The sequence below is a fragment of the Aotus nancymaae genome, unplaced genomic scaffold (assembly GCF_030222135.1).
Source record: "Aotus nancymaae isolate 86718 unplaced genomic scaffold, 86718_ANA_hifiasm-v0.15.2.pri h1tg000155l, whole genome shotgun sequence".
Lineage (NCBI taxonomy): Eukaryota > Metazoa > Chordata > Mammalia > Primates > Aotidae > Aotus > Aotus nancymaae.
In genome coordinates this window covers 891,993-907,625 of record NW_026988570.1, presented here as the reverse complement: position 1 = coordinate 907,625, position 15,633 = coordinate 891,993, and the positions used below count along the sequence as shown (strand labels likewise).

At 39.9% G+C, this 15,633-nt stretch overlaps 1 protein-coding gene across 2 annotated transcripts in view; it reads right to left on the bottom strand.

The window, feature by feature from the left end:
- ANAPC1 (anaphase promoting complex subunit 1) overlaps nt 1–15,633 on the bottom strand; it is a 119,280-nt gene that overhangs the window by 74,922 nt on the left and 28,725 nt on the right. For both annotated transcript variants that reach the window (XM_064371653.1, XM_064371654.1), the window contains 4 exons: nt 10,414–10,548; nt 6,716–6,856; nt 6,129–6,189; nt 3,121–3,308 (listed from right to left, as the gene is read on the bottom strand). In XM_064371653.1, the coding sequence (XP_064227723.1) occupies nt 3,121–3,308; nt 6,129–6,189; nt 6,716–6,856; nt 10,414–10,548 (525 nt within the window). The remainder of the gene's footprint in view (nt 1–3,120; nt 3,309–6,128; nt 6,190–6,715; nt 6,857–10,413; nt 10,549–15,633) is intronic.

Genomic DNA, 15,633 nt, shown 5'->3' with positions numbered 1-15,633 from the left:
TTTAAATATGAGGACAAAAGACAGCAAAGGTTTAACCATGCAGTCCTATAAATAAATGGCAAAGCAACTTAGCCTCAAGAAATATTTCCTTATTCCTTCCTTCATAATTATCATGCAATAAGTAAGTCAAAGACCCATGTCCTTTGCAAAGGAAAAAATCAGTAGGTGATCAGTCCTCCCCATAACACGGAAACGTGAGGGGGCATAGGTTCTCTGCCAGAGAACACAGGACACAACAATCTGTACTCATCAACAAGTTCCAAGCATAATGATAAACAAAACTAACAAAGCTGATGTGCTTTTTCATAATGTAAAAATCCACAGTTTCTATCAGGCTTAATCTTTTCACATGTAATAAAGAACACAAAAATTGGAGATAAGTTCACTTTGATGCAATTGTTTAAAATAAGAAAAGAAGGCCAAGTGCAGTGGTTCATGCTAGTAATCCTAGCATTTTGGGAGGCCAAGGCGGGAAGATCACTTGAGGTCAGGAGTTTGAAACCAGCATAGCCAACATGGTGAAACTCTGTTTCTACTAAAAACACAGAAATTAGCCAAGTGTGGAAGTGCATGCCTGTAATCCCAGCAACTCATGAAGTTGAGGAACAAGAATCGCTTGAACTTGGGAGGCAAAGGTTGTAATGAGCCAAGATAGCATCACTGCATTGCAGCCTGGGCGACAGAACAAGACTCCATTTTTTAAAAAAGAAAAGAAAATTGTCCCTATTATCCCATAAGATTTTTCTCATTCCTTCACATACTAAAATAGACATAAACTCTTAAAAACAGTATCTCAGTCAGATGGAAAATGGCATTCACTCAACAAATGTTCACTGAGTATTCTTCTACGCCAGGCAATACATAGCTCCTGGAGAGAGAGAGAGTAGTAAACAAAACTAAATGAGGCCGGGCACGGTGGCTCACGCCTGTAATCCCAGCACTTTGGGAGGCTGAGGCAGGTGGATCACGAGGTCAAGAGGTCGAGACCATCCTGGTCAACAAGGTGAAACCCCGTCTCTAATGAGGCCGGGCGCGGTGGCTCACGCCTGTAATCCCAGCACTTTGGGAGGCCGAGGCAGGTGGATCACGAGGTCAAGAGATCAAGACCATCCTGGTCAACAAGGTGAAACCCCGTCTCTACTAAAAATACAAAAAATTAGCTGGGCATGGTGGCGCGTGCCTGTAATCCCAGCTACTCAGGAGGATGAGGCAGGAGAATTGCCTGAACCCAGGAGGCGGAGGTTGCAGTGAGCCGAGATCATGCCATTGCACTCCAGCCTGGGTAACAAGAGCGAAACTCCAACTCCAAAAAAAAAAAACTAAATGAAACTCTTTGCCTTTTTAGAATTTATATTCCAGTTGGGGGAAGAGGGACACAAAACAAAATAAGTAAAATATATATTATATTTAATTGAAAAGAAAAAAATAAAGCAGGTAAATGGCACTAAAGGTGTGGAGGCAGGTATAATTCTACATAGAGAGACAGGACAGGCAGCACTGAGGTGACATCTGAATAAAGACCTAAGCACGTATTTTCCATAGAGGTAACAGCATGTGCAAACACTCAGAGGCAGAAACATCCTGGCAGTGCTCAGGGAACAAGTAAACGCCAAGGTGGCTGGGATGATGTGTGCAAAGCACAAGAAATCAGAGTAAGCGAGGGCTGGGTGACATGGCATCTTGTAGGCCTATATGGCTTTTACTCTGAGTGACATGGGAAGTCACTGGGGGATTCTACGCAGAGGCATGACTAACGTGACCTGACTTTATCACACAGGATTACTTTGGCCACTGGACTGAAAAGAGACTGGAACATAAACAACATGAAATATAAATCAAAAAATAATAACTATAAATAACTGATTAGATTTGGGAAAAAACCATTCCCATTTACCTATACAGAAATAAGATGCAATTTCTCAGTAAGCTGGCAAAGGTTCACCACACCACAAATAAACACTGTGGTGAAATGGGCACTTTTAAATGATGCTAGTAAGAATATCACCTGGGAACCCCTTTCCAAACATTACTTGGCCCAGCAGTCTCTCTTCTAAGATTCAATTCTTGGGAAGTAACTAGAGATATGGTTAAAGATTTGTGTGAAAAAGAATGTTTATAAATTACTCATAATAAGGAAAAAAAAAAGATTCACAAGGCACAATTTTTAGCTATTGGTTAATTATGATAAAACTATACTATGATGAAATGATGGGGGTTTTCTGGAAAAATTTTTTAATGATATGGGAAATTTTCAGTGACATTTTTATATAGAAGGTGACATGAAATATTTAGAGTGGTTATCTCTGAGTAGTATAATTATTTTCTTAATTCCTCCATTTTCCAAATTTTCCTTTCATAATTGAGACCAAAAACAATTTTTAAAGCTGGATTTGCTGTATAAGGCTAAAACACATAGAATAGTACAGCTGAGCTACCTGGAAAAAGGTTAATTATAATCAAGAGTAATTTGTTTTTCAGAGTGACCCAGGCAAGGTTGTCCTAGGAGTGGTCTCTAGAAGGAGATCACCAATACTGAACACACCACTCTGCTGATTTTGTAAATAATCTAGTTAGGGCTGTAAGGATGTTTCTGTGGGAAGAGGGTGAGAGATAAGGCTTTATACCATTAACAGAGTAGATACTCAGGCTAAAGTACTTTAAATCCCCCTCAAATCAAACTCTCCTCCTCACATCCTGAGCAACGTGTGTGTAAAAAGACAATCTTGTCTTCAGAAAAGAATGTTAAGCAAAAAGTTAGAAAATGCAGTCTAGTAGTTTTTAAAAAAAATCACATCTGTGATTTTTTTGTGATCTAGTTTCTTCATCAATAAAACCAAAACTATCAGAAATCCTGGCATAACTTGCAGTCGTTTTACAAAGGTGAAATGAGACATAGTCATATATGCTTTAACATTGTAAAGCTCAGTAATTACTAGTAAAATGTTAATATTAAATATTAAATGAGATTTGATTTATACTATATAGATACAATAAACCTTAGTATTATTCTATTATTTTCAATATGGTGTGCCTATTATGTACTCTGAATGTTATATTACCAATTATGCAATCATTACATTAACAGAATAACTCATAAAGAAAACAATTGTATTTACTTACATTTCTAGTCCAAGCTAAGCGATCTGTGTTATAACCCATCAGGTTCATGAGACAAGTCACAAATAAATTCCACTCTGAGTGATAACTGGGTCCTCCTGGAGCACTGTGGACATTGTACCACTTGACAAGCATCTGAACTGCTATTTCTTTTGGCAGGATAAACTTAATTGCTTGCAAACACGTTTGTACTATTAAAAGCAAAGATTAATTTTAGTATTCTTACTCTGCATGCATTTCTTTTCCCCTTTCAATAAGAAACTTTTTTAATTTCTACTATGTAAAGTCCAATTATTATGAAAAGAAAACTGTCATTAAAGAGCCAATAAGATGCAAACATTACCTAGCCAAAAATCTGAAACTAAAACCAACTACTGAATTCAACAGGGATTCAAAGAGATCTGAGGACAGCTTTTTGATCATTAATTCTGGATCCAAAATAAAGTGATCAAATAGCCCAGTTTGCCACAAACATTCCTGATTTACATCCATTGCCCCAGCAATTACTAACTGCTCCCCCTTTCACTCTTAAAGATGTTCTAGCTCGATGACAAATTAAAGGTCACTATGGGCCAGGCACGGTGGCTCACGCCTGTAATCCCAGCACTTTGGGAGGTCAAGGTGGGTGGACCACCCGAGGTCAGGAGTTCAAGACCAGCCTGGCCAGCATGGTGAAACCCCATCTCTACTAATAACACAAAAATTAGTTGGGCATGGTGACAGGCACCTATAATCCCAGCTACTCGGGAGGCTGAGGCAAGAGAATGGTTTGAACCCAGGAGTTGGAGGTTGCAGTGAGCCGAGATCATGCCATTGCACTCCAGCCTGGGTGACAAGAGTGAAACTCCATCTCAAAAAAAACAAAGTCACTATGAAAAACATACAACTTCTATGTTTATACATTTATATAAAATACTAAATACTTCGGTAAATATATAATATTCAATATATGCATCCACAAACAGCAATGCTTGGTTAGCATTACAAGATGTTCTAAATGAGTAAACATGCCTATTAACCAAAGCTTTATAACTTTTATTTTCTGACATCTTTCAGTTTCTAAAATGTTTCACATGCTCTCTGCCTTAAAAGGGTTAAGAGTTAATACCACATAATTTACACTATTCTTTTTTAGGTTAAGGGGAAACAGGGTCTTCCTCTGTCCCCAGGCTGGAATGCAGTGGTGCAATCATAGCTCACTGTAACCTCTAACTCCTGGGCTCAAGTGATCTACCAGTTCCAGTTTCCCAAGTAGCTAGAACTACAGATGCATGCCAGCACGCCTGGCTAATTTTATTTTTCTTTTTGTAGAGACAGCATCTTACTATGTTGTCCAGGCTGGTCTCAAACTCCTGGCCTCAAGCAATTCCCTCACCTCAGCCTCCCAAAGGGAAGGGATTACAAGCATGAGCTTACCACACCTGGCCTTACACGATTCTCAATGGCTCAAAGTCATTAGTATGAATGTCAGGTATAGCACTACACTGTCATACAGTGAGCCCCTCAGAGTGGCCAGGGCTACCACTGTGAAGAGACCCGAATCTGCTTTTAGTAGTAAACAACCCTGAACTGCTTGTACTCACATATCCTCTCTTCCAGGATTCTTTTTTCCCTTTCCACTGTCATGTCACTGGGCCCATCCTCAGCAACACATCCTCTGTCCCATCATTTTGCAATGTGCACACTCAAACAGCATAGGTTGGAAGCAAGTAATATTAAAATACCAAATAACCAAATATGTCATAACTGAATCCAAAGTGTAAACCGAATGTTGCATGAGTGTGTGAGAGAATCCTTTGTAGGTAAAGTACATAAACTTATGTGCATTAACTATGGAGCTTCTGTTTGGCTATAAAGGGGTAAGAAATTTTGCTTTTTTAATTTCCTCCATTATTATTTGTTTGTATATATTTTGCTTAGGCTTATAATACTTCTGGTACCTGGTTTTGTGATTATAAAACACCTTTTAGAAGGCAAGGAATCTCTACATCAACTTGGAATACCATTTACTACCCAATGAAAATTCCTAAAACGAAAAAGTCATTCTAGTCTACAAGCTGCCAATGTCCTGCATTGGCAGTTAGAATTTGAAACCAAGAGATGTCATAAACTTCCTTATATTATACAGGCTTTTTTTTTTTTTGAGACAGTCTTGCTCTGTTGCCCAGGCTGGAGTGTGCAGTGGCACGATCTCAGCTCACCGCAACCTCCACCTCCCGGGTTCAAGCAATTCTCCTGCCTCAGACTCCCGAGTAGCTGGGATAACATATGTGTGCCACCATGCCTGGCTAATTTTTGTATTTTTAGTAGAGACAGGGTTTCACCATGTTGGTCAGGCTGGTCTTGAACTCCCAACCTCAAGCGATCCACCTACCTCAGCCTCCCTAAGTGCTGGGATTACAGGTGTGAGACCCCATGCCCAGCCAGAATGTCCATATATTATTGCACTGCATGGTATTCCTCAACATAAGAATCTCAGAGGAACAGAACTAACACATCCTTCACCTGTACTCCAGCCTTAGAGCACACATAGAGTGGACATTACAAAGCACTCCCTAGCTCTTTAAAATTCCTCTACAAAGCTAAGAACTTGATCCAGTGGCTTCAAAAATGCCAAAACAATGTTTAAAACCCCAATTATTATTATTATTATTTTTTTTTTTGAGATAGAGTTTCGCTCTTGTTACCCAGGCTGGAGTGCAATGGCACGATCTCGGCTCACCACAACCTCCGCCTCCTGGGTTCAGGCAATTCTCCTGCCTCAGCCTCCTGAGTAGCTGGGATTACAGGCACGTGTCATCATGCCCAGCTAATTTTTTGTATTTTTAGTAGAGACGGGTTTCACCATGTTGACCAGGATGGTCTCGATCTCTTGACCTCATGATCCACCCGCCTCGGCCTCCCAAAGTGCTGGGATTACAGGCGTGAGCCATCGCGCCCGGCTAAAACCCCAATTATTAATGTAAATCACAATTACTTCACATCTTATAAATGAAACTTCTCAATCGTACCTAACTCAGAGGTGGCAATTTCAGGAATAGTGATCCTAACCATGGAGCCATTACTCAGTTCCTAGATGGAAACAAATGAGGAAGTAAGTAAAACTCGTACATTCTAAGTCTTTAATGTCTTAAAAATAGCTGGTATAAGACTTTGTCTAACAAAGCAATAAAATAAATGAAAAACAATTTTCAAAACAGAAATGAACACTTCCAAATTTCAGAAACTTTAAATGTAATTACTTGCAAAATGTTTTCCAAAATGCTTGTTTTAATAAAAAGTGTCTAATCTTTATACAGACAATGAGTCACCATCATCAAAGGGAGGACATTTAACGAAAAGACAAAAAAAAATCGTATCAATATGCAATTCAACTAAGCTTTTGTTCCCATTAAGTTTTTAGTAATACAGAAACTACAGAAAACAAGCAGAATTGCTGTATAGTAAAAGGTAAAATAGTGCCAAAAAATGACATATTACAATAGATTTTGTAAATCATGAGAAATGTTTGTGGTCACTTTTCTGACAAAATTCTGTATTCTGTCAAATCTGAAATGCTAGCCCACCTCTTGGAAAGCTACCAAATGTTTATACTTACTAGGCTGACCCTGTTATGGACAGGATCTCTGACAGAATGAACGTAAGTGCCAAGCTGTTGGAAAGTACAATCCTCATTATAGAGAGAATCATGAAGTTTTGAAGAATCCCTCAGTTCTGGAACTGGGGACAATAGAACAACCTGTAAAAGTCATAAATATAACACAAATGAATTGTTTTCTGAGAAACTAAGAACAAAGAAACTGTTTCTTTTTTGCATATGATCTAATGAACAATTATATGTAATGATTCGAAAATGTTCTACTCCAAGCCAAGCATGGTGGTGCACACCTGCATAGTCCCAGCTACACAGAAGATTGAGGCAGAAGAATCAATTGAGCCTAGGAATTTGAGGCTGTAGTGAGCCTGTGAATAGCCACTGCACTCCAGCCAGGGTGACACAGCAAGAACCCAGGTCCTTAAAAAAATTTGTTCCGGACACAATGAAGTACCAGCTAACCAAGGTCCTCACAGAAAACAGCCAGTAAAGGTAGGTAAAAGGAAAACATCTGATTGATGGCTGTGGGAAAGCTGTGGAAGCAACCTGGACTTGAGGGACCAAGATCTAGGGGAGAAGGCAACTGCAGGGAAGAGGGCCAACGTTCTCACCTAAAGAAGGCAACTACAGGGAGGGGTCCAACATTCTCAGAGAACCTTGCTTTTCCTGCTCTGGCCATCTGCAAATGTTGGTGGTACAAGGAACTTATGGAAAGGCTGATAATATGCAAGGAAGTCACAGCTAAGAAGGAGAAGCCAGCAGCACTGTTAGCAACCTTACAGGGCTAAAGACTAAACTGTGGGCCGGATACAGCGGCTCATGCCTGTAATGCCAGCACTTTGGGAGGCCAAGACGGGTGGATCACTTGAGGTCAGGAGTTGGAAACCAGCCTGCCCAACATGGTGAAACCCCATCTCTACTAAAAATACAAAAATCAGCTAGGCGTGGTGGTGCAGACCTGTAGTCCCAGCTATTTGGGAGGCTGAGGCATGAGAATCACTTGAACACAGGATATAGAAGTTGCAGTGAGGTGAGATCACACCACGGCACTCCAGCCTCAGCAACAGAACAAGACCATCTTGAAAGAAAAAAAAAAGTCTAAACTGTGATTTGAAGCAGCTGAAGCACTAAGAGCCCAGGAAGAAAGGACAGTAATAAAAAAGCAAACAAATGAGATCAGTATTTAGTGGTATTTCCAATATAGGCAATTATTTATTCAAAAATATATTTGCATTTATATATTAAATGCAAATATAAATATACATTAAAATGTATATATGAAGCATTTATTTGCTTAACTGCAGATATGCAAACAAAAAATTTAAATGATCTTAGTTACTAACTACATGCAGATGCTTCCAATCTTAAATCTCCACTCATGACCACCAACTCTTTTTTTATTCCTTTAATTCAATTTATATATCTCCAAGTGAATATTTTGTCAACACTTACAAATGAGACTAAGATGTATTTATTATATTCCAGATTCTACTCTAAAAGTTACCAGGAAAAATTCAGCTCCACTGGTCCTGGCTCTAAGCCTACTAGCACAATCTGCCAGAGAAGTAGAAAAGCCATCACCCAATGTGTTAGACTATCATTTCCATGACCTTATACCTATCAAAAAGATATAACTGTTACCAGGCTTATAGAATACTAAAAAAGTTGGAAACCATTTTCCATTATAAAAGAAATTCTTCCAAATCACACAAAACATTCTGACACTTCTCCAGTTCCCCTTCTGAATGTTCTGCAAACAGAAAAACATTCAATGTTGCACATTTAAAAATATATTAAAGACAGACATTATCAAATACAATTGATAGCACTAATCTTCCCTTTGAACTGTCCCTAAACATCCACACTCACATGTCCTTTAATACACACCACTTTCCTCCAGGCTTCCTAACTTGGTAAATTCAGCTACCTTCCCAGGTTAAGAGAATTTTCACCTTTCCAAGCCCAGCAGCACAACACCAATCAGCTGACAAATTCATTTCCAACTCCCAAGGCCTCTCATGTTATTCCCTCCTTTCCACACATACTGCTCTAGCTCAGACCCTCTTCATGCTTCTTACACTGATACAGACAACCTCACTTCGAGGCTAACTGGTCTCCTTATCCTTAATCCCAAAATACACCTGTATGTAACACAGATCCAAAAACTTGTAACTCCTTCCTCAAAATCATGTAATCCCCTGACAATTGCATTCAGAATAAAACTACCTTTTCATCTTTTCTTCCTTTTTTTTTTTTTTTTAGACAGAGTTTCGCTCTTGTTACCCAGGCTGGGGTGCAATGGCGCAATCTCGGTTCACTGCAACATTCGTCTCCTGGGTTCAAGCAATTCTCCTGCCTCAGCCTCCCGAGTAGCTGGGATTACAGGCACGCGCCACCATGCCCAGCTAATTTTTGTATTTTTAGTAGAGACAGGGTTTCACCATGTTGACCAGGATGGTCTTGATCTCTTGACCTCGTGATCCACCTGCCTCAGCCTCCCAAAGTACTGGGATTATAGGCGTGAGCCACTGCGCCCAACCCTTTCTTCCTTCAAGAACACATTAGTAAGTGTAAATCCCAGTCCTACCACTTATTAGGTTTATTTCATTTGTAACCTCTATCTCATTTGTAAAAAAAAGAATCATAGTAATATCTTCTCAATAAAGCTGCTCTAAAAAAATAATACTAGGGCCGGGCGCGGTGGCTCAAGCCTGTAATCCCAGCACTTTGGGAGGCCGAGGCGGGTGGATCACGAGGTCAAGAGATCGAGACCATCCTGATCAACATTGTGAAACCCCGTCTCTACTAATACAAAAAAATTAGCTGGGCATGGTGGCGTGTGCCTGTAATCCCAGCTACTCAGGAGGCTGAGGCAGGAGAATTGCCTGAACCCAGGAGGCGGAGGTTGCGGTGAGCCGAGATCGCGCCATTGCACTCCAGCCTGGGTAACAAGAGCGAAACTCCGTCTCAAAAAAAAAAAAATAATAATAATAATAATAATAATAATAATAATACTAATAAAGCACTGAGAACAATGCCTAGCACATAGAAAATGTTCAAAAAAGGTTATCCAACCCCTATCCTGCCTCACCCTACAGATTACTTGTACTTTTATAAGTATTTATTCTACAGATTTGTTGAGTCCTTAACTCATGCACTAGGAGATGAAGATACAAATAGCCATTAAAAAATGTTCTGCATTATCTGGCCTTCCTGTCTGTGCCTGTGTGATTCCTCCTTGCCCTGAATGCCCCTTTCTACATACAGATATCCTACTTATCCCCAAGGTCCAAAGCAAGTCTGACATGTCTCTCAGAGATGAGGCTTTGATTTCGCCATGTCCTCCCATTGGATATTATCTTCCCATCAGTCAATCTACGATGGTACTGTCTTTTACTCATCCATTAAGTCATGAGTCTTTCTTAAATTATAATTTCTTATGCAGACAGTACATCAAATCCACACAATTGTGAGATCCTTAGATGGAAAAGAATGTATCATTTCCATCTTTCCAGCACCTTCAAAAAGTACCACACACATCACAAGGGAGGTCAATGTATGTTAACTGAATCACTTGTGTTTGAAAACATTTATTATCCAAATATTAACTAAAATTAAGTTAACAACAGAAAGAACCAATATTTGACCAAACTTCTTTTAAAAAATCTTAACTTTTTGAAAACACCTAGTCCATTTCTTACCTCATCCAATGATCCAAGGAGTTTACTAAGAGGCTTTGGCGTACTGACGCCATCAAGTGGAGTACTGGGCCGAGGCATTGTGTTGGACATCGTCAGAGAAGGAGCTGGCAGTCCAGGAATAAAAACCTTTCCCACCTTTAAGCAATAAAAATATGTAAGAAAAAAAATTGCCTTTAATGCATCACATCCTTAAATAAAATGTTAACGAATGTAAACATATATTTCTTTTGATATTTCTAAGTTTATGCTTACCAAACACAACTAAGAAACAATTAAAATGTGAATAATCAATCCAATTCCACTATCCAACTGCAAATACCTTGGTATAATTTCTTTTTTTTTTTTTGAGACAAGATCTCACTCTTTCACCCTGGCTAGAGTACAGTGGCACGACCTCAGCTCACTGCAGCCTCAACCTACCAGGCTCAAATGATCCTCCCACCTGAGCCTCCTGAATAGCTGGAACTACAGGCACATGCCACTATGCCTGGTTAATTTTGTATTTTTTGGTAGAGACAGGGTTTCATCATGTTGTCCAAGCTGGTCTTGAACTTCTGTGCTGAAGCGATCTGCCCACCTAGGCCTCCCACACCTTGGTATAATTTCTCCTGGCTGGATTCCTTCTCTTCATTACTGAAGACCTTTTATGCAGGCAAGGAGGGGAATGTTAATATAGTCAACACATTATATAAAAGTCTGTACACTATGCACTTTTCTACCTTATTAGTCATAAAGACAGTGAGAACACTAAGCTTTCAGAAACTATAAGCAGCAATCTTAGAAGTCTCAAGCCTTGAGAGAAAGAACACCAATTATCCCCCAGGGGCTAAAAAAGTACGGTCAGATAATGCTCAAGAAATTAAATCCAACCTAATTCAAACTGCTCTCTCCAGCACACAATCTGTCTTCAATCATAAACTCTCAACTATTTCTTCCTCAAAAAAAAAAAAAACTCTATACAAATTGGAATAAATTCTTTGATTTTATAAAAGAATGAGTCAGCGGGCGTGGTGGCTCACACCTGTAATCCTAGCACTTTGAGAGGCCGAGGTGGGTGGATGGTCTGAGGTCGGGAGTTCAAGAACAGCCTGGCCAATACGTTGAAACCCTGTCTCTACTGTAAATACAAAAATTATCCAGGCATGGTGGCATGCACCTGTAGTCCCAGCTACTTGGGAGGCTGAGGCAAGAAGAGAATCACTTGAACCCAAGAGACGGAGGTTGAAGTGAGCCAAGACCACGCCATTGTGCTCCAGCCTGGGCAACAAGAGTGAAACTCCATGTCAAAAAAAAAAAAAAAAAAAAAAGAATGACTAGACAATGCATGCTAACCACTCCTTATTTCGGCTATCTGTAGGGTACTTCGGAAAAACGCAACAGAAATTCACATCTGTACAGGCTGAAAACTTGATAAAACTAAAAAGGAGATGCTCAGAACTAAAATGAGGTCTTAACAATATATATATTCTTGTTAATACACTGCTCAAAAGCTAACAAAATAATAGAAAATTACAGAAGTTGCCCCAATAAAATCTTTAGGCTTAAAAAAAATGACTATGAGAACTAGTTACACATAATTTTTTAAGAGCTATCTCACACCCCTAATTTATGAAAAGATGGAGTAAGCACATTCCATGCTATTCCCCCCATTAATCACCAAAAAGGAAAAAAAAACTGAATAAAATTTATAATGCAACTAACAGAAGATTCTGAAAAGTGAAGAAAAGAAGACAAACTGGCTAGTAACCTGAGACCCAGGAATGACTTAATGATGAATTCCCGAGGTTTTTTTTTTTGTTTTTTGTTTTTTTTTTTTTGACTCCTTACATAACTAGGCCTCAGGCTTTCAAAGAGCCTGCAACACAGACATGCCAACATTCACAAACAAATCAGGCCCTAAGAAAACCTTACTCTTTCCAGCCAAAGTGGTGGGAAAAGAGTGACCAACCAGGACAGAAACTTTTCACTATACCTGCACTACTCCTTGCAAACACCAAGAAAAAAGCCATGGCCCTCCCTTCCTCCTCACCAGGAGGCATAGTGAAAATTTTCAATGTCCCTCATTTCTCTTGGGAAGTCCCCTTCTATTTCTAGTTTGCTGAGAATTTTTTTAAAATCATAAACAGATATTTGATTTGGTCAAATGATATTTCTGCATCTATTTAGATCCTTGGTCAGCAAACTATGTTCCATGACCAAATCTGGCTTGTATCCTGTTTTTGTACAGTCTGTGAGCTAAGAATAGGTTTTACGTACTTAAAAGGTTAAGGAAAAAAACCAGAAGACAAATATGTAACAGAGACTGCATGTGGCCCACAGAGACTAAAACACTTGTCTGAACTCCCACATAAAAAGTTTGCCAGGCTGGGTGCAGTGGCTCATTTCTGCAATATCCCAGTACTTTGGGAGGCTGAGGTGGGAGGATCACTTGAGTCAGGAGGTCATGGCTGCAGTGAGCTGTGATCCCACCACTGCACTCCAGCCTGAGTGACAGAGCGAGACACTGTATCAAAAAAAAAGAAAAGAAATTGCCAAGGATGAAAAGGACATGAACAACATTATCAACAAAATGGAATGAGCTGACATTTATAAAATACTCAAGTGTGCCTTCTTGGTGATTTGGCCCTTTAACCAGTCTCTCTTTGTTCCTGGTCATTTTCTTTTTCTTTTTCTTTTTTTTTTTTTTTTTGAGACGGAGTTTCGCTCTTGTTACCCAGGCTGGAGTGCAATGGCACTATCTCGGCTCACCGCAACCTCTGCCGCCTGGGTTCAAGCAATTCTCCTGCCTCAGCCTCCTGAGTAGCTGGGATTACAGGCATGCGCCACCATGCTCAGCTAATTTTTTTGTAGTTTTAGTAGAGACAGGGTTTCATCGTGTTGATCAGGATGGTCTCGATCTCTTGACCTCGTGATCCACCCGCCTCGGCCTCCCCAAGTGCTGGGATTACAGGCGTGAGCCACCGCGCCCGGCCTTTCTTTTTTTTTGAGATGGAGTTTCATTATTGTTGCCCAGGGTGGAGTGCAACGGCACGATCTCAGCTCACCGCAACCACTGCCTCCCGGATTCAAGGAATTTCTCCTGCCTCAGTCTCCCAAGTAGCTGGGATTACAGGCATGCTCCACCACACCCAGCTAATTTTGTATTTTTAGTAGAGACGGGGGTTTCTCCATGTTGGACAGACTGGTCTTGAACTCCCGACCTCAGGTGATCCGCCTGCCTCAGCCTCCCAAAGTTTTGGGATTACAGGAGTGAGCCACCCCACCCGGCAGTTCCTGCCATTTTCTTTCCCACTTTATAGCAATTCCAGCTATCTTTTGATTACTTTTTGCATAATATATCATTTTTCTATCCTTTAAGTTACCTATGTCATTATATTTGAAGTAAGCATTTTATAACCAACTTATATAGTTGGGCTATATTTTTTAATCCCTCTGCTAGTCTCTGTTATTTGCGTTAGACCATTATATTTAATTAGTAACCTAGTGGATTTAAATTTAAATGGCCTAGTGACACTTAATACTTGTTTTCCGTATGCTCCCACTTTCTTTGCTCATCCAGAAGAAGCAACTCTTCAAGTCTGATCACAAGATTTTGGCAACTCTGTTCAAGTTTGGCAATTCTGTTCAAGCTTGATTGTAAGATTTTTGGCAATGTAGTCACATCTTCAGGCTCTACTTCTAATTTGAATTTTCTTGCTATTTTTACCACATTTACAGTTATTTCCTCCACTGAAGTTTTGAGCCCCTCAAAGTCATCCATGAGGGTTGGAATCAATTTCCTCCCAATTCCTGTTAATGTTGATATTCTGTCCTCTTCCCATGAATCATGAATGTTCTTAATGGCATCTAGAAAGGTGAATCCTTTCCAGAAGGTTTTCAATGGACTTTGCCATATCCATTAGAGGAATCACTAACTATGGCAGCTCTAGTTAAGTGATGTGTTTCATAGTTAGACTCGAAAGTCAGAATTACTCCTTGATTCACAGGCTGCGGAACAGATGTGTCAGCAGGCATGAAAACAACATTCATCTCCTTGTACATCTCCCTCAGAGCTCTTACATGACCAGGTACGCTGTCAATAAGCAGTAATATTTTGAAAAGAATCTTTTTTCTGAGCAATAGGTCTCAACAGTGGGCTTAACATATTGAGTAAACCATGCTATAACCAGGTGTGCTGCCATCCAGTCTTTGTTGCTCCATTTATAGAGCCCAGGCAGAGCAGACTTGGCATAATTCTTAAGGGCCCTAAGATTTTCAGAACGGTAAATGAGCATTGGCTTCAAATTAAAGTAACCAGCTGCATTAGCCCCTAACAAGAGTGTCAGACTGCCCTTTGAAGCCAAGCACTGACTTCTTCTCTCAGGTTATGAGATGGCATCTTCTTCCAACAGAAAGCTACTTCATCCACACTGAAAATCTGTTTAGTGTAGCCACCTGTGTCAATTATCTTAGCAGCTTCTGCATCAGCACATGCTGCTTCACCTTGCACTTTTGTGTTATGGAGATGGTTTTTTCCCTCAAACCACAAGAACCAACCTCTGTTAGCTTATAACTTTTCTTCTGCAGCTTCTTCACTTTTCTAGGCCGTCACAGAATTAAAGAGAGTTAAGGCCTTGCTGTGGATTCATCTTCAGCATAAGGGAATGTTATGGCTTGTTTTATTGTCTATCCAGACACTAAAACTTCCTTCGTATCGGCAATAAGGCTGTTCCAGTTGCACGTTCACTGAAATAACACTTTTAATTTCCTTTGAGAACTTTTCCTTTGCATGCACAAATTGGCTGTTTTGCACAAGTGGTCTGGCTCTCAATCTATCTTGGCTTTCAACATGCCTTCCTCAGTAAGCTTAATCATTTCCAGTTTTTTATTTAAAGTGAGAAACTTGTGATTCTTCCTTTCACTTGAAAACTTAGAGGCCATTACATGGTTACTAACTGGTCTAATTTCAATATTGCTTTGTCTCAGGAGATAGTGAGGCAGGAGGAAAGGGAGAGTGACAGAAAGGACAGGTCAAATGGGCAGGCAGAGCACACATAACATTTATCAATTAAGTTTCTCGTCTTACACGGGTGGGGTTCATGGTGCCCCCAAAGAATTCCAATAGTAACATCAAAGACCACGGATCACAGATCACCGTAACAGCTAAATTAATAACAAAAAGGTTTGAAATATTACAAGAATTATCAAAATATGAAACAGAGACACAAAATGAGCACATGC